The 22,227-nt window shown below is 42.8% G+C and overlaps 3 protein-coding genes across 3 annotated transcripts; 2 read left to right on the top strand and 1 right to left on the bottom strand.

The window, feature by feature from the left end:
• Positions 1–218: 218 nt before the first annotated feature.
• Positions 219–5,497, top strand: LOC135710988 (leukocyte receptor cluster member 8 homolog). Its single transcript, XM_065233729.1, has 5 exons — positions 219–323; positions 460–2,467; positions 2,541–2,739; positions 2,804–3,011; positions 3,326–5,497. The coding sequence occupies exons 2-5, from the start codon at positions 518–520 to the stop codon at positions 3,555–3,557; spliced, it is 2,589 nt and encodes an 862-aa protein (XP_065089801.1). The 5' UTR covers positions 219–323; positions 460–517; the 3' UTR covers positions 3,558–5,497.
• Positions 5,498–9,330: 3,833 nt separating this feature from the next.
• On the bottom strand, positions 9,331–11,759 carry CPT2 (Carnitine palmitoyltransferase 2). The gene is made up of 3 exons (XM_065233244.1): positions 11,509–11,759; positions 10,674–11,443; positions 9,331–10,613 (listed from the first exon to the last, which is right to left on the bottom strand). The coding sequence occupies exons 2-3, from the start codon at positions 11,428–11,430 to the stop codon at positions 9,403–9,405; spliced, it is 1,968 nt and encodes a 655-aa protein (XP_065089316.1). The 5' UTR covers positions 11,431–11,443; positions 11,509–11,759; the 3' UTR covers positions 9,331–9,402.
• Positions 11,760–18,203: 6,444 nt separating this feature from the next.
• Positions 18,204–19,872, top strand: Arpc1 (Actin-related protein 2/3 complex, subunit 1A). Its single transcript, XM_065233237.1, has 2 exons — positions 18,204–18,553; positions 18,614–19,872. The coding sequence occupies exons 1-2, from the start codon at positions 18,481–18,483 to the stop codon at positions 19,660–19,662; spliced, it is 1,122 nt and encodes a 373-aa protein (XP_065089309.1). The 5' UTR covers positions 18,204–18,480; the 3' UTR covers positions 19,663–19,872.
• The last annotated feature ends 2,355 nt before the right edge of the window (positions 19,873–22,227 follow it).

Below are 22,227 nucleotides of genomic sequence, written 5' to 3'. Positions count from 1 at the left end.
CTGGGTGAATTTTACCCAAATTTGGGGTGTTTTGAAATATCGTGTATTTTGCGGGTATCCGCGCCAAAATTCAGATAAATCCGCCACGTGGGATCTCGGTTTGATTTCTCTGAGTGCTTCTCACATCTCACTCACTCGCTAATATTTTTTCTCGCAGTTCACGTTCCATTTCCATTCGTCCGTCTTCGTCATTCGTCCATTCATTGTTAAAGCAGTTTGTCGATGTGATTTATACGCAGTGCAGTGAAGTTTTTCAAGTGTTAATTTCTCGGTAAAAAATAAATTTTCATTCGCGGAAATATCGTTAAACGATAACGCGTTAGGTAAGTTATATAGGAAGAATGGAATTCGTCGGTTGGGAAAGTGATAATTGGCAGGAATAGTCGTTTGAAAAAAATGAATTTTCTTTACCCTGGTCGCCATCTTGATTTTGTATTTTTCTTTCTCGTGTACCTTCAGGGTTGAAATTGCTGAGCGCTAGCGCTACGCAGTTAGAAGTGTTTGGTGTCACCGTGTGATGAGTGGTGATACAGCCGTAAGTACCGCGTTGCCCGTAAGTTGCATGAACCTGCAAGACAAGTCCATCAACAATTCTCCGCCGAACGGATTTTCCGGAAACAATCCGTACGGGATGGCATACCAACAGTATGCGCAGTACTGCAATGCATACTACCAGCAGTTGCAGTTCAATTCCGGGGGGTCAATTCCTACCAATGTTCCGCCTCCGCCGCTTTCGACAGCAGGAGCGGGTGCCGGCGGCTCTCCCGGTGGTAACGCTCCACCAGGCTTTACCAGTGCATCGATGTCAGCAGTCGCGAATGCCGGAGATGGCCAATCCGAATCATCGTCGCCGTCGTCAGGTAGTTTAATGAACAAGTCATCATTTTTTAGCTCTCCACATCAACAGCAGCAGCAGGAAGGAAACATGCCGGGATTCAAACAAGCGCCGAGTCAGTTCGGACCGATTCGTTTCAATATCAACAAACAGCCGCAAAGAGTGAGCCCACTGGTTCAAAGCAATCCGTTGACAAATGGAATCCCGCAACAGCAGCAGCAGCAACCACAACCACAACCACAACAACATCCGAATCAACAGTCGTTCAATCAGAATAACCCGAATAACCAGATGAGCAAGCGGAAGAAGAAGAAGAACAAGAACAATATGAATAACAACATGGCAAATCAGGCTCAGAACAAGCAGATGTTCAACAATGGAGGTATTCCGCCATTGATGCCGCCGAGTGGAGGTGCAAGCTTTCCTCCACCGGTGCAGGTGCCTGATTTGAGTAAGCCTCCGCCACCAATTCCCGCCCAGCCGGGTATTGGAGGAACCATCAGTACCATCATTCCCCCACCGCCAGTTTCGAAGAAGCCTGATCCCTTCAACAACCCAACCGACGCTTGGCCGGAAAGCTTGAACAACTTTGTCGCGCGCTGTTATGCCAAATGCAAGACAGATTTCGATAAAGATCAGATCGATATTTGCCTTAAAGGGCGTATCACAGCTGCAGCGAACAAGGGTGAACTGTGGACAAAAGACTGGGACAACGAACCGGTGCCAAGTGTGCACAGCGAACGTGCCCTGTTGAATATGAATAACAAGTCCAAACAGTCGGGAATCGTCGGAAGCATCAGTCAGTATCAGAACAACAATAGCAACAACAACAACAACAATAACCGTAGAAGTAGCAGTCCGTCCAATGGATTCGGCCGAACTAGTCAAAACTTTGCGCAGAGGAAGAGTAGTGGTGGCATTGCAGCGGGAATTTCCCATTCGCTTGGGTCTCGCCTGGGAAACAAGTCCGGATCGAAAAAGTCTCGTTCGTCTCGTTCGCATTCCCGATCTCCCTCAAGCCGTTACAGTCGAAGCCGACGTAGTCATTCTTCCAGTTCGGAATCGCGATCTCCTCGCCGTAAGCGTCGCTCGTCCGACAGCAGTGAAGACAGTCGCAACTCCTCCGGAAAGTCGTTCAAGACCAAAAATCAGAAACCAAATCAGAAAAATCACAAGTCCAACAACAGCAATAATAAAAATCAAAATCAGAAAAGATCCGGATTCTATTCGGAGCATGGTCAGATTGGTGGCGCTGTAGATGGTGATCAGGAAGCGCTGAAGAAACGTGCAGCCCGGTTCAACAACTCCACCGCCAAGAAAATCTCGCCTCCCAGCTTCGCTTCGTCGCCGATCAAGAAACGTCTCCAGATGCCCACGCCGTCCCGATTGTTTATCGATGATGCCGCCGGCGATGGGGACGGCGGGCTGGATCTGTTCGACCTGCACATCGTGGGAACGTGTCGGGATATGGAAAAGAGCTTCCTGCGACTGACGAAAGCCCCCGCTCCATCCGAAGTGCGACCCGTGGAAGTTTTACGCTATTCGTTGCAGAACGTGAAGAACAAGTGGGTCGATAAGCAGGATTACTACTACGCATGTGATCAGCTGAAGTCCATCCGACAGGATTTGACGGTGAGTTGGCAGGATGTTAGTGTGTGGTTTTGGAGGATAATGCAGGATTTCCTTTTTTTTTTTGATTCTGTAGGTCCAGGGCATCCGGGACGAGTTCACCGTGCAGGTCTATGAAACGCACGCCCGCATCGCCATGGAGAAGGGTGATCACGAGGAGTTCAACCAATGTCAAACGCAGCTCAGGATGCTGTACTCCGAGGTGGGAGGCGAGAATATATTGGAGTTCATCGCTTACCGGATTCTGTACTACATTTTCACCAAGAACACGCTCGGTCAGTACACTCAATAGCGCGATCATTGCATTAGGATTTCTTTATTTTAAATCATTTCCAACAGATCTGACCACCATTCTGAAAGCCCTTACCGCGAAAGAACGGGAACATGAAGTGATAATCTTTGCTCTCAAGCTACGTTCGGCCTGGGCCCTGGGCAATTACAGCAGATTCTTCAATCTGTACCGTACAGCCCCACTGATGGCCGGTTATCTGATTGATTGGTTTATCGAGCGTGAGCGCAAGTTCGCCTTAAAAAACATTATCAAAGCGTACGTATTGTTGTGACCTCTGTCCCTGACCTACCTTTGTGGCGTTTAAGTTCTCCTGACGAAAGAGGACGGCGACGACCAAAGCTAGGTTTCTAGGTTATTAGGTTTAGGAACGTCGTTGCTGGCTGAATTCGTGGGATTCGAGGGATATTTCGGGAACGTATTTTTCGAGCTCATTTTCTTTTTCTAGGTGGACAGCCCTCCCCCAAGACGTGGATCGATTTACCCGTTTCCTATATTATTAGATTTCTCTTTCTCTCATCCAATTGTTCTTGTTCAACAATAATTTATTTACTATCTATTATCATATTTAGTTATCGTCCCAATTGTCCGGTGGACTATGTCAGTCAAGCGTTGGCCTTTGAGAGTGTGGACAAATGTTTCGACTGGTTATCGACGTTCGAATTGACCTTTGTTACCAAGCAAGAAATGATGGCCCCTGGCGTCTCGGAGGATGGTGCTGCTGCTGCTGCTGCTGTCTCTAGGAGTGTTGTGACGAGATTCATCGACTGCAAAACCAGCATGAATGTGTTGACCAACTTCTAAGTCAATCCTCCTTCCGTCAGCTGAACAAAAAACACACGAAGGAGCCTCCTTCGTAATCCACGGGCGCGTCATTGTCCTCCTCGTCGTTGACCTGGCTATCCGCTCTCTCACTCGACTGACTGCCCTGTTTCGTTGATCAGTTCGATTCGTTTGCCATTTTCGGATTCGCTACACGGAGGAAGAAGCCTTTGCCAGGTCTGTGAAAGTACAACCATTAGCTGACTGAGGAAGGGGACGGGATTCGTTTTAGAATTCCTCTCCGAGCAAGTGGATTGGATGCGCTGGGATTGCTGAAGCTGAAGGAGGTGGTTGGCCATCGAGGAAGAAGATCGAATGTGTTTAAGTGTTGCGTAATTATAATTTAATGAACTCTGTCGATTTGCACGGAAAAGAAATGAACTTTGAGGACGGCGACGGCGACGAAGTGCCCGTACGTTAAGCCTTGTGGGGATCGTCATCGGAGGATCCGGATACCTGGACGTAACGCGAGGGACGAGGATGGATCGAACGCTCGAGGATTCACGGAAGATCAAGAGCAGCCAAAGTCTGGAAGATATGGGCAACGGACTTGCAGGAAGCCCGGTGTATTCACCACTAGTTCACCCGAACGAACCCGAAAGTCAAGGATCTCGGGCTGCCTAACTAAGCAATTGCCAGGCATGAATCGGAATGGGGACAAATTGGATGCGAAGATAGGAGCCAAAATGAAACAATTCCATGTCAATGCTACCTATTCAAGCTACCTGATAAACTGATACAACGTCCAACATCGATGTCAGCTACTTAATCGAGTTGGACCACTTTCGGGTACCCATGGATGTACGGGATATTCCTCCCGTTCCCGAGAAATTGCTGCTCTAGGACCACTGGACGGAAACACTACCCTACTAAGATCCTACCACAAGGCTAGCGGCTCTGTGCAGAACATCGATCGGATCATTGATTAGCGCGACGCGTGTGTATGTGGGAAAGAATTTGTTCAATGATACTGATACAGGAACTCTACCAATTGCATCATCGCTCTTCCGAAGGAAACTTTGGGAGAGCGCCGTGCTTGTAAATATTGACCCCATCGGTCTGCCAACTTATCATAATCTCAAGTGTAGTGAAAAAAAAAACAACTTTAGCTTTAATTTAGTGAGAAGAGGATTCAACTGAACTTACCGAGTGCCTAGGTGTAAATATTTGAAAAATGAACTGATCTGCTAGGAACAATTTTACTAGTGCTCGAAGATGGGGTTTTCCGGTTGCATTTTTGATTTTACACGTGTCGATGTCCCCCACATTGGGTCGATGGGCATCCAAGGTGATCGGGGAAGAATTTGCAGGTCAAGCTGAGGCCCGTCAACAGAAGCTAGCACTGAACGATCAACGCCTGATCGATGTGCACTCCTACTAAGGCAGTGGGTTAGGTTACTGAAAGAAACATTCATTTTCCTGAACATCCCAAATCAATCCATCCGTAAGCAGTGCAACATCCCTTTCCTTACGATCCCATCTAAGCAACTCTGAACAATCCTGTCTTCAGCCAATCCCATCCTACGTCGATTCCCGTCCCAATTTGAACCATAACTTGTCAAGTCGAAAACACGAAATGGGAAGCACCTGGACCGTGAACCACAATGCTGCCAAGCAACTAGCGGCTGTGAGGAGGAACTGAAAGAAAAACCTGGACTCTATTTCAATCAGTTATTTTTTTTTGTTTTGCTTTAGTTTGGTTTTTATCATCGTTTGTTTTTTTTTTCCGTTAACTAGTTGTAGTTGCAAAATATACGATTTTTAATTAAAGAACCTGCTAGAATGCCAATTCCTGCGTAGGCCAATGAAAGTCAGAGCATCTATTAATTTCGTTAAAGGAAGGTCACCCCGGCTCCCTTCGAGAAGTAGCATTGGACCGTTCGATCCGGATGAGATTAAATAAATATTCGTCATGATTAAAATTCTGTTCAGTTGTGTTGGTGTTTTTGAGAAAATCCGTTTCCTATTATGTTTGGGTGAGGTGAAATGTCTTACAGCGATTTTTTGTTTGTTTATTATCCGTGTGCGAAACAAGCAGGACGTCGTTATCTTCTACCAGAACGCCGGTGGAATGAATTCTGATGTTGAAGAGTACCGACTAAAGCCTTGCCAATGGATCAATGAAAATACTGAGATTATGACCGGCTACCACAGTATTTTACATTTGATCGTCCATAAACAGTTGCGCCAAAAGCATGCACCCCCTTATTCTGCGAGTCACGTGACTCTCTGTCACCGGTGAGGTGACAATTGTCACCTCGTGTGGGGTGACTCCATGTAAATCAAATGGAGAGTCACCTCACCGGTGAGAGAGAGTCACGTGACTCGCAGAATAGGGGGGGCTGTGGTGGGTTCAAAACTTTTCCTTTATTTAACGTCGGTCTCTGTTCCGCAATCTAGTGCCAATCACCGACGGACATCGATTGGTAGCTTCCACACCTGCGTGGATATCGCACCAATTCAACACACATGGGCCGGGACCAACGGCTTTACTTCCCTTCCGAAGGAAGACGTGACCAGAGATTTTTATGGCTCAGAAAAATCCCACCGACCTCGGCTGGGATTGAACCCAGGCCCATTGGGGTGAGAAAGCAGTCACGCTTACCACTACACCACCGGCGTCGGCTCAATGGTTCAAAACTTGACCATCTAAATTGATCAATTTCCACGCGATGGAAGAATAAAGAAGAGAATTGATTCTGCACAAGGATCGCAAAGGAGTTGAAAATGGCCAAAACCACCATCTGTGCAGTACTCAAACGTGTCAAGAAACGTTTTTCTGTTTCCCGGAAGGCGTCGAAGCGGTACAGTGGACCGGAAACTGCGTCAGATCGTCATGAAGGCTTTCAAAGCGAATCCAGGACTTTCGGACGTGGATGTGGTCAACAAACTCGGTGCTGTTCGCAGTACAGTTCGGAATATACGCATTCGGGAAGGTTTCTTTAAGTATCGGGCTATTAAGCAACCGCACCGGACCGTTAAGCAAAACGCGGGCCCGAAAGCTATATAACCAGGTGCTAGCCAAATTCAACGGATGCATCAACCGGTGGAAACTAACGATTTAAAATTGGCTCACTACTTGATTAGCCTATTGGTCCCAAGCAAATCGATTAACGTACCCCATTCCAGTCGAAATTCTACTGTGTTACCTGACTTATAACGAATATACGTTGTATACGAGTACCCCGGATACAACGTATAGTTCGTCTAATTTTACTTTGGTTTCCCATCCACAAAAAGGAAGCAAACGAGCTGAGGATAACTATCGAGGAATTACATCGTTAAGTGCCGTTTCGAAGTTATTCGAGCATGTGATTATGGAAACGTAGCTGTCCCATTGCAAGCATTATTTGAGGGCTATCAACATGCTGTGTTTCACAGAGTATATTCCCGAAAGCATGTTGGATTCAGACCTACCGCAGCATTCGACAAGTTACTAAACGATTGCTAAATTCGGCAGGCTCGGTGTATGCGGTAATCTTCTGAGTTGTTTTCGATTGTATCTTATCGGTCACCAACTAATGGTTGCCATAGGAGATTGCAGATTAGCTAGCTTCTTCGTCATATCAGGTATACCTAAGGGAAGCCACCTGGGATCGTTGATTTTTCTACTGTACTTCAACGACGTGCATCTGGTCATTGAAGCTCATCGGTTATCACAACAATCAATACGAAACTAACGATTTTAAATTGGCTCACTACTTGACTCGCATATTAACCACTTCATTCGAGCAGTTAAAATGACATTTACTACCACTCGAACTTTGAAATAAAACATTATTTTTAGATTTTTTCTTCTAGAACCTCGAGAAAAGTAGCCAACATTTGTGCGTTTCATAAAAAATAGAAATTAGTTGGTCCAGTTCTGTGAAATCGCTGGTAGAAAGTCAAGCCAAAACTGCTTGACAAAGTGGTCAATTGGTCCCAAGCAAACGATCAACGTACCCCATTCTTGTCGAAATTCCAGTACTACACTATGTTTGTTTTGATTTGCTATGAAAGTTTGACAGATAAAATGAGGGGTTAGTGGATTTTCCTATGTTTCGAGGGGTGAATCGATTAGCTTGGGACCGAAGAAAGTACCAGCACAAACGAAGTTACAGACGGAGCGGCTCGAAAACTTTGGTGACTATCGTGCTATTTCAATTTTTCAGTGTACCACATGGCAACACCACTACTACCATAGAGATTGCTAAAGTATGATCAACAATCAATACGAAACTAACGATTTTAAATTTGCTCACTACTTGACTAGCCTATTGGTCCCAAGCAAATCAATTAACGGATCCCATTCTTGTCAAAATTCTACTACTACACAATGTTTGTTTTGATTCGCTATGAAAGTTTGACAGATAAAATGAGGGGTTATTGGATTTTCCTATGTTTCGAGGGGTGAATCGACTAGCTTGGGACCGAAGAGAGTACCAGAGCTGAGCCAAAAAGTTGAGCACGTTTCTTCGGGACCTACTAGTCTTAGAGTTACCTCTATGGTATGATTGTGTCAGTGATTTGTTTTCATCGGGAAAATTTTCCGCTATGAAATTTTTTTTTCCCGATGAAAACATTTTGCGTTTACGTATACGTAACGTAGTGTGCGTACGATAAACGTCAGCAACCTCTATAGAGGTAACTCTAAAGGGCCACCCACATTAGATCCATAGAGGTAACTCTAAGACCACTGGGTCCCGAAGAAAATCATTATTATTTTTGGCTCACTCAGTACCAGAACAACGGTCCCAAGCAGTCCCAAGCTATTTCACTCACCCCTGCATGTTCTGCATGAATCCACACACCCCTGATGTTATCTGTCAAACTTTCATAGCGAATCAAAACAAACATAGTGTAGTAATAGAATTTCAACTAGAATAGGGTACGTTAATCGTTTGCTTGGGACCAATAGGCTACTAAAGTGGTGAGCCAATTTAAAATCGTTAGTTTCGTATTGATTGTTGTTAGATCCGTTTGCGTTGCGTTGACGTAAATTTGACAGTTAGACAATAGATTTATCTGTCACTTTGCCGCAACGCGTCCGATCCGGATCTAATGTGCGTGGGCCTTAAGACTAGAAGGTCCCGAAATAACGTGCTCAACTTTTTGGCTCAACTCTGGTACTCTCTTCGGTCCCAAGCTAATCGATTCACCCCTCGAAACATAGGAAAAACCAATAACCCCTCATTTTATCTGTCAAACTTTCATAGCGAATCAAAACAAACATTGCGTAGTACTAGAATTTCAACTAGAATGGGGTACGTTAATCGTTTGCTTGGGATCAATAGGCTAGTCAAGTAGTGAGCCAATTTAAAATCGTTAGTTTCGTATTGATTGTTGCTCGTTGTTGCTACTACTGTGCTACTACGAGCGAACATTCACTATTCTCAACCCGTATCCATTGTGCTTTTTGATCTGGACATTTTTTTTAAATTTGAACCCCCCTAATCTGCACGCCATGCAAACTAAAAATTGCTCAAACGTCATTCAGCATATGGAATGGAGGAAACCGCAATGGAACAATGCGAAACGGAACGCAGAATTAAAACAAAACAGCAAATAAGGCTACCAGAAAGAAACATGTTTTTTTTTATAATACTGATAGGGTTACTAGAAGTGCAAATTAAAAATGAACCTTGTGTCGTTCAGATTAGCGGGGGTCCACGGTATCAAAGTAATATATTTAAAAAAACGAAAAACGAAAGCGATTTTGTGGAAGAATCCCAATCTTTTATTAGAAAAATCCCAGCATAGGCGGTCCCCCTAATAACGATAGGTACAATGATGTAACCATAAAGCAGTAATACAGATGGAAAACAAATCTTTAAACTTAACCAAATCACTTCGATGGTGGTTTTGAATTTTCTAGCACATTGGCAATATCCTCATAGGCACTTCTCAGGCAGTCTACGAACTCTCGCCCGTTTCGGTCCGGTTTATAATTGGTCACAACGCTGCCCAGGAATCCATCCTGAATGTTGTAACCGATACCATAACCATCTCTTACCACCGGTCCAAACCCTCCGGCCAGAAGTGCCGGCGAAGAGAGCGTACTAGTCGAAAGGATATTGTAATTCATCGCTGCATAGGCCGGGTCTTCGAAAATACAGGGCATCGGAATGTCGTTCATTTGGGCAGTGTGACGCAAGCCGAACAGGTGCCTGTCGAAACCCTGTCCCATGGCTGCATCTTTCGTCAACTGGCCATGAACGGTGGAACAAGTATCCATCATGGTTCGCAATTCGCTGTTCGAGGGCTTATTCTGCTTCCGTTCGATCGCTTCGCAAAACTCTTTGGTAGCCGTCGTGCAGGGACGCATAGTTTCCGTACGCCCATGGCGGAATGCGGCGGTACTACAAGACTCGTAGGTTGCTACGAATTTGCCGTGTTGCTTATAGAAGGCCAACTGGAATCCCAGCTGCATCACCGAATCCGGACTGATTCGCTGCTTCTTGCAGATATTTTTGTTGATTCCTTCGTACTTCATGTAGTTCATGTCGAGCGCATCGATTACCGAGTTGTGATGATTCTGAGCCATTATGATGCCATCCCGAATTCGGTCATCTAAATTGAACTCGATCAATCGTACCACATCTTCACAACGGTTGGCGTCCTTAGGCTGTAAGTTTGGATCCACAAAAGGAACCTTGGTAGTTTCCTTGTAGATTTCCTGGAAGTATCGCAACACGGCGACCCCATCACCCCAGGAGTGTTCAAAGTTGATACCCGCAGTTCCATCCTTGGATACGATCAACGAAAACGATTTATCAAACCAGCGGTTGGTACCGTCACCGAAAAGGAAGTCCCTAATCATGGGAATGGGATGTTCCGGATCGATGGTGCCATTATCCAGGCAAAGACAAAACAGGGCGGAATCGACAGTTCGAAGTGCCTTTTCGTTCCCGATTTCACTCAGATGATAACGAATTTTAGCCCACGTGTCCCGGTTTTCGGTGGTTAGCAGCCCTAGTGGATTGTCGGTTGGTGGTCGATTGTCATCCAGGATGTGTTTAAAGCGCGCCAATAAAGTTTCCGGTTGTTCGATGTTACCTAAATACATTTATGGAAAGTTAAACCACTGAATTTATGTTGCTTAATGTACTTGCCTACCTGCTTCGTCCAGCACATCCACCGAGTACATGTGTCCATTACGGATTACCAGTAAGTGACGTGATTTCTCGATCCTGTAGATTCTGTCTTTGCCCGTCTCAGGAATCCTGGTAGATCCAAACAGTCCCTGATACTGGCTCATATCCAATGGGAAAGCCTTGAACGCATAAGCCACGTAAGTCGACACGAAGGACGGCATCATCGAGGTAATGGTCCTAAACATGTGGGTATCGCTTTTGGCCGGATTTAGATGGAACACTTCCGGCTCTAGAAGATGGGCTCGAAGGGATTTCATAAAACGAAGCGAACTGACCACCAGATTGGTTGTTCGAATCAGCTGATCGTTGTATTCGGGACGTGAATCTGGATTCATCATCAGCAGGGGATTGTAGTTGATTGGTAGTGGACTCCGATCACGGAGGTACATATCGAACCATGGCTCGGAGATGTAGCTGGTGTGCTTGTTTTGAGAATCTTTCTTTTTGAGCAGCTCCTGCAGTTTGGGTCCCGTCGTGGTCATGAAGCGATCAACGTTATCTTTCGTCTTTCGAAATGCTTCATCGATAAGGAGAGGCCTCTGAGCCGCTAGATAACGCTCGCATGTCTTTTCCAATGCCGGAATCGGGAGCCTTGGCAGCGAAGGCTGGAAATGCAGCATGGGGATACGAGTTTTCTGCATATATTGGTAATCATCTCCGGTAGTTGTTGCCTTTCCCCGTTGGAAAATGAACAGTGGACTGCGCGAAATTCGTAGCATACTTAAATTGGATCTGCAAAGAAACACAGGTCAATATAAAGATTAACACTGATTGAACACAATCATTGTGGTACTCACTGCACTTCACCACAAAAATGACTGTCCCAGTGTCTGTGCTGTGTGGAAGTGAGACTGAGATCAAAGTCCAACACAGAGATTTACTTTGGAATAGATAAGGGATGGATTTTTTCTTTAGCTAGTGACTAGTCCTCTTTTGATATAGGTACCTAATGGTTAAACAAATTTCGGCCTTTGCCAATTAGTTATACGATTTTGTTAAATAATAGATTAACTAAACACAAAAGCTACATAAAAATACAAGAAAACTTGTGCACCGTCATCACAATCGACACACAATGAAAATTAATACGAAAGTTCATAACAGCAAAATAATATTCTCATGTACGAATGGGCAAGTGAAAACAAAATAGGGGATAAATAAAAACGAAAGCTTTCAAAAGTATTTCAACTGACAGCATCTGCGAGCCCACTGAAGTTGACAGTGATGTTTTAAGTTTAAATCTCGCGTCTTTTTTCAAAAGGTCCTACACGGATAGAAATCCCCTTATACCACCGACAAACCGACATGAAACTTAAACTTAACTCTTGATCGAGAATCCATAACGGCCGATTCAAATGTGCAGCGATCCCATCTGTCAAAACCATAGAAATGTTTTATCTAGATAAAAATAATTTGTCCGAAATAAATTAGACACGAACCAACTCATAAATTTTGTACGCGTGTTCGTGGTTAGGATAAATATTTACCGCGAACACGGCGGCAGATGTCAGTTTTGTACTTTGAGCAGAAATTTCTTTGTAATTTGTATGATCATTCATGTCGGTTTGTCGGTGCTTATACCTTTTGGCAAACTTCTATCCATCTTTCCATCAACCAGTCCGCACTCGTGTTTATTTCAGTTACCATGGGGACGTAATTTGTGATTAACCCCGGTCCATTTCAAATTGTATCATTATTTATGTACGGCATAAATTTGAAATTACTTTTCACATTCATCTAGTGATGGCCGATTTTCATTCGAATAATCGATTAATCAATTAATCATGTTTTGTTGTTTTTTACATCATCCACATCCAGAGGGCCAGTCACTTCGAATGTATGGGAATGGTAGGAAACCATTTGGAAATGCATGAAAATTTTCAGTTTTTATTCATTATCGTCTTAATGGGCAGTTTTAAATGCACAAAAATTGCACGAGTACATTACTATGGTGATAAGGTAAACACTCGTTTATTTGTTTCCTTCTGTGAAAGCATGTTTAGTCACAAATCGTGGATTTTCTGATATTCTCCATACTGCAAAAATGAGAGGCGACATCTCTCGGATCTTCAGTGTAGCTACTACTCAAATCATATAATTAATTAACGAACCGAAAAGTAAAATATGTGTAATCATGCCGATATAAGCATTAACTTCTCCAGAGGATCATCACCAATCGTTTCAAATATATGCTGCACTCTCATTGGTGGAAAAATGACAGCACAGCGAACAAAAAATATTCGATTAGTTGTTAATCGAATAATTTAAAAAAAATGGGACATCTCTGATTTTTGTGTGACTGTTTTGATAAAAAAGAGCGCAAAATTTCATCTCTACCGAGGGGGCAGCAAAACCACAAAATTACCTTGTGTAGTATTCATTAGAAATAGTCAAAGGGAGAGATAGGCGGAGAAAACAAAATACAATTCGGCAGCAGGGATTTGTTCCTAAATTATCTTGCAACCCTTGCTAATATTTCAAATGACTTTTATTTTTGATTCGATTTACGAGAAAAATAATAATTGATTGCATCGCAATATTTTGAACATTTCTTGTTGCCATTCATTAACCAACGAAGATCAATTAATCAATAGAGTTAGAATATTGTTTTTGGTTCAATTTGAGAAGCACACACTTATAAATTATCACCGACTTCGGTAATTTTTACCGAAATCTGAACAGCTGAACTGTTCGGTAAAATTTATGCAATTCAATTCAATTGCTTTTCAGCTACTTTGAAACTAAATCTCCACTAAAATGACAAGATTTGATCATTTAAACAAGGTTGAACATGTTTTGAAACTATTTTCAAATTCAATAGCCTTTAAAATGAAAGTCAAAATTTTACCGAACGTTCAGCTGTTCTGATTTCGGTAAAATTTACCGAACACGGAACCAAAATCTTAGTGTGCACACAAAACATAAAGGTGATTGAATTTCTGTTCGATTGCAATACTCTCAAATTTATTCTAGTAAGAATAAGAAATCATCGGAAAAACTCTAATTAATCATTTTGTCAAGCTTCTGCATTCATGTTCCATCAGATATCACTACTGTTGTTTGCAGTGACATCTATCGGAAACTACACACAATCTGTTTTCCTATAATTGTTCACAGAGGACACTGCAGTGCAAAACATGTCTGGTACCTCTATATATGCATCCTTTTTCACACATTCTGCACACAAAATAGCTCACCCCTCACAGAATTTCCCGCCGAATTTTATGTATGGGGCGGGGCATAAAGTATCTTTTGCGCAGAATATGTAAAAAAGGAGGGACTTCAAATGTTAAAGCAAATGCATATATAGAGGTACCAGACATGTGTTGTAGTGTCAGGTACTCTATTTTGTAATCTTTGAAAGGGAAATCACAAATCGAGTGTCAACAAAATACATGGCATGTTGAAAGATTGAGCACGTGAGAGAGAATTTCTCTCTCAAATTTGAATTTTTTTTGGCTCTCTGGGGACTGGTAGTAAAGCAGGTAAAATTGTATGGGGAAAAATCATTTTTATTTAATTGTAGCTTGTTTAACATTAATTTCCGGGAAAAAACTGAACGAGAAAGCCCCTGACTAATTTCTTTAGGTTGTCGTTCACTTTTTTTGACCTGAATATGCACCGAAAGCGAATTATTCCCACTTCTCTCAATTTTTATATGGGGATTTTTATCACTTCCTACCAGCGGAACAGCGCCATCTCTGTGGAAAATGGTCGAACAAAATGATTAATTGGAATATTCGATTGGCTCAGATTTTGACAGTTCATTTGGCTCAAAACATTCTCTCCGCCCATCTCTCCCTCTGAGTATTTCTCGCGTCACTTTTCAAATAGACCAATGTAACATATCCACCATTTTGAGAAAATCGAAATTGAAGTTCGACAGATTATTATTTAAACTGTTTAAAAACAATAAATTTTGCAATACTATTTTTAATGTAGTCAGTGTATAATAACGTTGAAAATTCAGAAGAAACGGTAAAATCACAATTTTACTTTGAATTTCATGCTACAACATAGAACAAACCACATAGGACGTTTTGACAAGTCGAGTTGTACATCGGACATGTTACATTGGACGGTTTTTCTCAATGACATGACAATTGACAAAGACAATCAGTGTTACATTGGACGTTTTGTCTTCATGATACTAGATTCCCTTTCACAGATTTCAGAGAATAGTACCTAACTTTAGATTGGCCCCGCCTTTGGAAAATGAGCACCAATCATGTTAGGCAGACCGAATGACCGAAGTAACAATCATATACCCATAATTTCAAACTGTACATTGGACAATTTTTGATCAATGATTATTTTAAATAAATGAAAGTAAATTTGGATGGATGTTTTTGTATCACATACAATGATTGGCGTCTTACAGTGAAACTTTTTCAAGCTTTCGCCACCTACATTTTGAAGTGTGAACTACTAGAAGGAGGATAGTTTCCAAATTTTCCAAGTAAAACAGACGATTTTTGGGCCAAATCGGTCCATAAACAAAAACTAATAATTTCCCGTGGAAACTTTTGCTTGAATCGTGTAAGAAAACGTGTTTGCAAACTAACTGTTATTATTTCGGTATGGATCGGAGATATTTTCATGGAAAATTATGCATAACAAGTTTCCACCCACAGGTAGAGATTTCCTCCTGCGCAGCTGCATTTTTCGGAAAATTGTTAATATGTGAGATTTCCACTAAGATGAAAGTGGGAATTAAGTGAATTTACTTAGGAAAATTTGGTTCATGCTGGTGATAATGGAGAATTGTTTGTATAGGACGCCAATATTCAAACGTACAAACATATTGATACTCACAATTTTTGACGGAAAACGCAACGGAACTTGATTTACTCAACACGCATCATACTATAAAATGGTGCTAGATGGTTTTCGAAGTGATAACAAGATGACAAATTATCTTTATTTTGAGTAAATGAGCAATTTACTTCTGTTTACATCATATTTACGATGCAGCATTGATGGAGCCGTGAAATGATATGAATATATCTTATGTAAGTTCATCTGGAAAAGTCAAAGATGCACATCAGTCTGATCGTAAAAACGTTTTCTTCTTCAATTCGAATGTCATATTGGAAGGTTTTTACGCAGGCTTGATGAAAATTATGATTAAATGCTAATTTTCACGAATTTTATATGCAGTCTGTCAACATTATCATCATCATGCAGTGGTGACATCTGCGTTGAGCTTTTACGGCAATCTTCCAATAGAAGAGCAATAGTTTGTATCGCTTAATACCACAGACAGACATACAAATTAGTACCAACAATCAATACGAAACTAACGATTTTAAATTGGCTCACTACTTGAGTAGCCTATTGGTCCCAAGCAAACGATTAACGTACCTCATTCTAGTTGAAATTCTACTACTACACAATGTTTGTTTTGATTTGCTATGAAAGTTTGACAGATAAAATGAGGGGTTATTGGATTTTCCTATGTTTCGAGGGGTGAATCGATTAGCTTGGGACCGAAGAGAGTACCAGAGCTGAGCCAAAAAGTTGATCACGTTTCTTCGCGACCTTCTGGTCTTAGAGTTACCTCTATGTTAGTACCGTTGTACCAACAATCAATACGAAACTAACGATTTTAAATTGGCTCACCACTTTAGTAGCCTATTGGTCCCAAGCAAACGATTAACGTACCCTATTCTAGTTGAAATTCTATTACTACACTATGTTTGTTTTGATTCGCTATGAAAGTTTGACAGATAACATCAGGGGTGTGTGGATTCATGCATAACATGCAGGGGTGAGTGAAATAGCTTGGGACTGCTTGGGACCGTTGTTCTGGTACTGAGTGAGCCAAAAATAATAATGATTTTCTTCGGGACCCAGTGGTCTTAGAGTTACCTCTATGGTTGTACTTCTTTAATCCAGTACCTCAAAACGTACAATTTGTGGTACTAGCTTAAAGCAGTACAACCATAGAGGTAACTCTAAGACCACTGGGTCCCGAAGAAAATCATTATTGTTTTTGGCTCACTCAGTACCAGAACAACGGTCCCAAGCAGTCCCAAGCTATTTCACTCACCCCTGCATGTTCTGCATGAATCCACACACCCCTGATGTTATCTGTCAAACTTTCATAGCGAATCAAAACAAACATAGTGTAGTAATAGAATTTCAACTAGAATGGGGTACGCCATAGAAGTACTTGGGACCAATAGGCTGCTCAAGCAGTGAATCAATTTAAAATCGTTAGTTTCCACCCCCTGGTACAACGGTAGTACAACCACAAACGAAGTGACAGACGGAGCGGCTCGAAAACTTTGGTGACTAACCTGCTATTGCAATTTTTCAGTGTACCACATGGCAACACCACTACTACTGGATTGAACCACATGGCAACACTACTACCATAGAGGTAACTCTAAGACCACTGGGTACCGAAGAAAATCATTATTATTTTTGGCTCACTCAGTACCAGAACAACGGTCCCAAGCAGTCCCAAGCTATTTCACTCACCCCTGATGTTATCTGTCAAACTTGCATAGCGAATCAAAACAAACATAGTGTAGTAATAGAATTTCAACTAGAATAGGGTACGTTAATCGTTTGCTTGGGACCAATAGGCTACTAAAGTGGTGAGCCAATTTAAAATCGTTAGTTTCGTATTGATTGTTGCTACTACTGGATTGAACTAGCATTTTCACCAAATGTACTAGAATGCTTTGGTTCTATCTCTTTCACTCTACTCAAAACTGAAATGCATAAAAAATGACAAAATGATACGCACTCTTTGCACACTGTCAAAGAATCATTGTACACAAAATCAACTTTGTTCAAATCAAAACAAAAAAATTAACCCATCTGGTGGATGATGGCATAAGCTTCCAAGAAAATTCTATTACAGTGAACCACATTATTTAAATTGATTTCTTCGCCAGTTAGTCGTCTGTCACTTAGTTTGTGGTACAACAGTGAACTTTGTATGTCTGTACAAGGCGAGGTACAAGCATAGAGGTAACTCTAAGACCACTGGGTCCCGAAGAAAATCATTATTATTTTTGGCTCACTCAGTACCAGAACAATGGTCCCAAGCAGTCCCATGCTATTTCACTCACCCCTGCATGTTCTGCATGAATCCACACACCCCTGATGTTATCTGTCAAACTTTCATAGCGAATCAAAACAAACATAGTGTAGTAATAGAATTTCAACTAGAATAGGGTACGTTAATCATTTGCTTGGGACCAATAGGCTACTAAAGTGGTGAGCCAATTTAAAATCGTTAGTTTCGTATTGATTGTTGGTACAAGGGTTAACTCGATTTGTTTACATTTGTTACATTGGTCTATTTGAAAAGTGACGCGAGATTTCTACTTTGAACAAACCGAGTGCTGTCAGTTGAAAAAGACAGCATTTTTACGCACTCACACATGCACTGCATACGAGCGAGAAACGTCACATTTCATTCATAAAAAAAAAACGAAAAAAAAAATCATTCGTGATTATCGCGTTTGTTCGCGCTGCAGAAGTTTGATTCTTTCTCTGTCCGTGTTTTTTTGGAATATTCAGGTGAAAAATTCGTGTAGACGGCCCAGAGTCCGCGAATTTTCCAGGACTGCATTTTGGAACAGCTAGCTGAGATATTTTTGTTGAAATCAATACGTGTGTCTAATAAGTAATCATAAAACACGGTGATTGATTTCCGGAAAAAACAAAGCTGCTTTGCGTGGGGTGTGTCCATTTGTGTTTGCTATCTATCATCGATTAGTCATCGTCGTTCCGTCGCAGCCTTCTGAACAATGACCGAGCGTCACACTTTCGGGGGTACTATAAGCCCAATAACATGTCATGCCTGGAACAAGGATCGCAGCCGTAAGTCGAATGGAAAATTATTGGTTGGATAAATTAGAAAATTGGTTTTCTATTTTACAGAAATTGCCATCTCTCCGAACAACAATGAAGTGCACATCTACAAACGGGAAGGATCCGAGTGGAAACTGGGGGATGTGTTGAATCAGCATGATCTTCGTGTCATGGGTATCGACTGGGCTCCGAACACCAATCGTATCGTTACATGTGCCGTCGATAGGAACGCCTACGTTTGGACCCAGGGAGATGATGGAAAGTGGAAACCCACCTTGGTTCTATTGAGAATCAACCGGGCTGCGACCTGCGTTCGTTGGTCTCCTCTGGAGAATAAGTTTGCTGTTGGTTCGGGTGCCCGATTGATTTCGGTGTGCTACTTTGAATCGGAGAACGACTGGTGGGTTTCCAAGCATATCAAGAAGCCCATCCGTTCGACGGTGACCTCACTGGATTGGCATCCGAACAATGTACTGCTGGTGGCGGGTTCGACCGATTACAAGGTGCGGGTGTTCTCAGCTTATATCAAGGATATCGAGCAACATCCGGAACCGACGGCTTGGGGTCCGAAGAAGCCACTGGGGCAAATGTTGGCTGAATTCAAGAATTCCACTACCGGAGGAGGGTGGGTTCATAGTGTCAGCTTCTCTGCCGATGGCAATCGTGTTTGCTGGGTTGGTCATGACAGTGCAATTAGCATTGCAGAAGCCAACAGCGGAAACGTTGCAATCAAGCTCAAGACGGAGTATCTTCCGTTCCTTTGCTGCGAGTGGATTTCACCGCAATCGATTTTGGTTACCGGTCACAGTTGTGTGCCGCTAATCTACACCTTCGACGGTAGCCGCATCGTGCTGGCAGCCAAGTTGGATCTATCCACGAAGAAAGAGCAAAGTGGTATCTCAGCTATGAGGATCTTCCAGTCGTTGGATCGCAACTCCCGTACCGAGAACTCCGACACCAATCTGGAGTCGATCCACCAGAATGCAATCACCTGTGTGTGCATCTATTCCGGAGATAAGGGTAACGCCGCACGGATCAGCACCTCCGGTTTGGATGGCCAACTGGTCATTTGGGACATCAACACCCTGACCCGCTCGATGCAGGGTCTGCGGATCTAAAGGCGGACGGGCTAATAAAGGGAAGCAGTATTCACCGGTCAAAAAGGTAAGCACGAATGTTTTGCATTCTTGTGGCAGTTCTTATTTGGATTATTCGCTGCGAAGTTAGTGAGTGATCTATTCTGCAATGCATTTAGTCGATCAGTTTGTATGGACAAAGCTCTTCTAGCCGGTAAAGCATGCCAATAAATTCCAGTCTTTACACTCGAACTTTTACGGGACTGGAGGATTGTTTAGAACACAAAAGAAATTCCAAGGTTTGGACGTTCGCCGACTGCTGCATTGTTTTCACGTCGGGAAGTATGTGTCCACCGGGGTTTGAGTGGATTTCGTTCGTTTTTCTGTTTGGTATTGTCAGAAAGCAAATAATTGTACCTAATTAAGATATAAGAGTTCACGGTACTCGGACTCTTGCATGATTTAAATAGAAGATACAACATTGGATATATTTTATTCTTCATTCCGTGGTACATAAAGTTCTACTAATTTTCCGTTAGCCCACATATACAGTCATACCTATCACTATCCAATGATCTCAGTTTGAGGTCGACCAGCAGTGGTTGTTTAGATTTAGACAGCTTAAAAAACAAACGAAATAGATTCAATATAGGGCTTATAGCAATTTAATCTATTCCATATTGAAGAAATTTATCTAGATGCAATTTTTGTTCCATGCCGTTATTTAATTAGTTACTGAAGCTTTCATAAGTTTTTAGAATCCCGTTCTATTTTATTCATTCCAGATCATTTGGTTCAGGTAATCTTTCATAAAATTACGAATCTCCAATATTGTAAAGGCGTCGGTTTAAACGTTTCATTGTAATTTCAGGATTGTGGAGAATATTGCTGATCTTGGGCTCCAAGAATACTCTCTCACATAAGGTAGAAAATTGCTGTGTTTGCACTGCAGATAAAATATAGTAGGAAATGTACTCAATTCGTCTCATTACTAAGTGTTTTTCTTTATTAAAGAGATTTTAGCCTTGGGTTAGTTCGTCTCTGGGAATCTTAAATGGGGATTCCCCTATTTGGGGGAATTCCAGAGGGAAATTACCCTACCAACATAGTTTGGATCCCAGAGGGGATTTCCAAAAAGGGCGTGGGGCCCCAGAAACAGAGTTTTTAGCTGCGGAGTTTTTAATTTGGTGGCCTTGGAAGAAAACCTCTGAATAGAGGGTGGGGCTCCAAAAGGGGTCCCTTAGTTGCTTAGTGGCTGTCTTAATACTGTCATTTTGTTGGAGAATTCCGTTTTTGTTGCGTTGGTCTGTATAGTTGCTGATCTGGCTGGTTAGTTGTGAGATTCAGGTTCCGAGTGTGATCTGGTATGGTGGTGATGGTGAGTTAGGCGATCAGATTAAATCGAACAGCCCACCTTCCAGCAGGAAAGCTAGAAGGGCTGTAATTCTGGTAGGATCGTTACCGAAAGCACCGCGGATGCTTCCCGGGATGTCGTAGCGGGTTATTGGTGCTTCGTATTTCGAACAGTGGCAGATAATGTGATCTACCGTTTGTGGAATTCTGCATAGATCCTATGGAATGGCCCGTTTCTCTTGTAGTTATGGGAGATGTTTGTATGATGTGTTCGAAGTCGGGATACTATGACCTGCTCTTGATGTAACGGTGGGTCCGGTTTTAATTTTTCTGATGGCACGGGGCGAGCCCAACCTTCGTTGGTGATTTTTGATACCCATTTTTTGAGGTCCGGACCAGGTACATTTCGCGTGTACTTGGCCATGCAACGACCTGAGTTGGCTAGTTGGTCCACTTTTACGTTACCATGGACCCCGCAGTGTCCAGGTATCCACACAAAGACTGTGTTGTTTGGCGCGAGTTCCTGTATCGCCTGGATCCAAGGGTGTTTGCTCGTATCGGATTCCAGTGCGGCTACCACACTAGCGGAGATGGCTATTGGTTGGTCGTCGGGAATGGTGGCTTCAATGAAGGCTGCAATGGCTTCCGCAGGGAAAATGGAGCACTGATCCGGGAGTCTATGGCGCTCCGCGAGGTTTATGCCGAAAATCCCGATTCCTACCTTTCCCTGGGCTACCGAACCATCCGAGTACCGAATGGTGTACCCTCCGTATTTCCGGTTCTGGAGTTCGAGTACCGCTTGTGCCACCGCTGAAGGATTGGCACCAGCTCTGAATTGGTGTTTGATTGTGTGGTCGGTCAGAATCTTCGCCTTGTTCCAACCCCTCGCTCCGACCCAGTAAACCTTGGATATTGAGGGGAGAGTCGTGTTGGATGCTTCCCTGAGTGAATTGTTCGGGAATCTTCCTCGTCGTCTCCTCATGTCTGCTGGTAAAGTCCGATGGCTCGTTGGCAGATAGTTTTGGAGATGAAGCGATCAAAGGGGAGCAGTCCTCCTTCGATGCAAGCAGCTATTCCGGGGGTACCTGGCAAAAGACCCGAACAGATTCGGAGAGATTGTTAATAGACCGGCGCTAGCTTTTTGATCAATCGGAATTGGGTTTTTTTAATGCAGACTTGTCGTTTTATCGGACAGATATGGGTAAATCCGCTCTTAGTAGCGGACAGCTGGAAGCCGACCGACGTGGTCCATGT

Source organism: Ochlerotatus camptorhynchus, unplaced genomic scaffold, assembly GCF_037179485.1.
Source record: "Ochlerotatus camptorhynchus isolate MF236.1 unplaced genomic scaffold, CSIRO-AGI_Acam_v1.1 ptg000037l, whole genome shotgun sequence".
Lineage (NCBI taxonomy): Eukaryota > Metazoa > Arthropoda > Insecta > Diptera > Culicidae > Ochlerotatus > Ochlerotatus camptorhynchus.
Note: the sequence above shows the minus strand (reverse complement) of the source record. Positions and strands in the feature narration are given on the sequence as shown.

Excerpts from the sequence above, each read along its gene's own strand:
- Arpc1 (XM_065233237.1), top strand. The coding sequence starts at position 18,481 with ATGACCGAGCGTCACACTTTCGGGGGTACTATAAGCCCAATAACATGT. Across the intron at positions 18,554-18,613 it reads CTGGAACAAGGATCGCAGCC|AAATTGCCATCTCTCCGAAC; the intron begins GTAAGTCGAATG and ends TCTATTTTACAG.
- LOC135710988 (XM_065233729.1), top strand. The coding sequence starts at position 518 with ATGAGTGGTGATACAGCCGTAAGTACCGCGTTGCCCGTAAGTTGCATG. Across the intron at positions 2,468-2,540 it reads CCATCCGACAGGATTTGACG|GTCCAGGGCATCCGGGACGA; the intron begins GTGAGTTGGCAG and ends TTGATTCTGTAG. Across the intron at positions 2,740-2,803 it reads TTTCACCAAGAACACGCTCG|ATCTGACCACCATTCTGAAA; the intron begins GTCAGTACACTC and ends CATTTCCAACAG.
- CPT2 (XM_065233244.1), bottom strand. The coding sequence starts at position 11,430 with ATGCTACGAATTTCGCGCAGTCCACTGTTCATTTTCCAACGGGGAAAG. Across the intron at positions 10,614-10,673 it reads GGATGTGCTGGACGAAGCAG|GTAACATCGAACAACCGGAA; the intron begins GTAGGCAAGTAC and ends AAATGTATTTAG.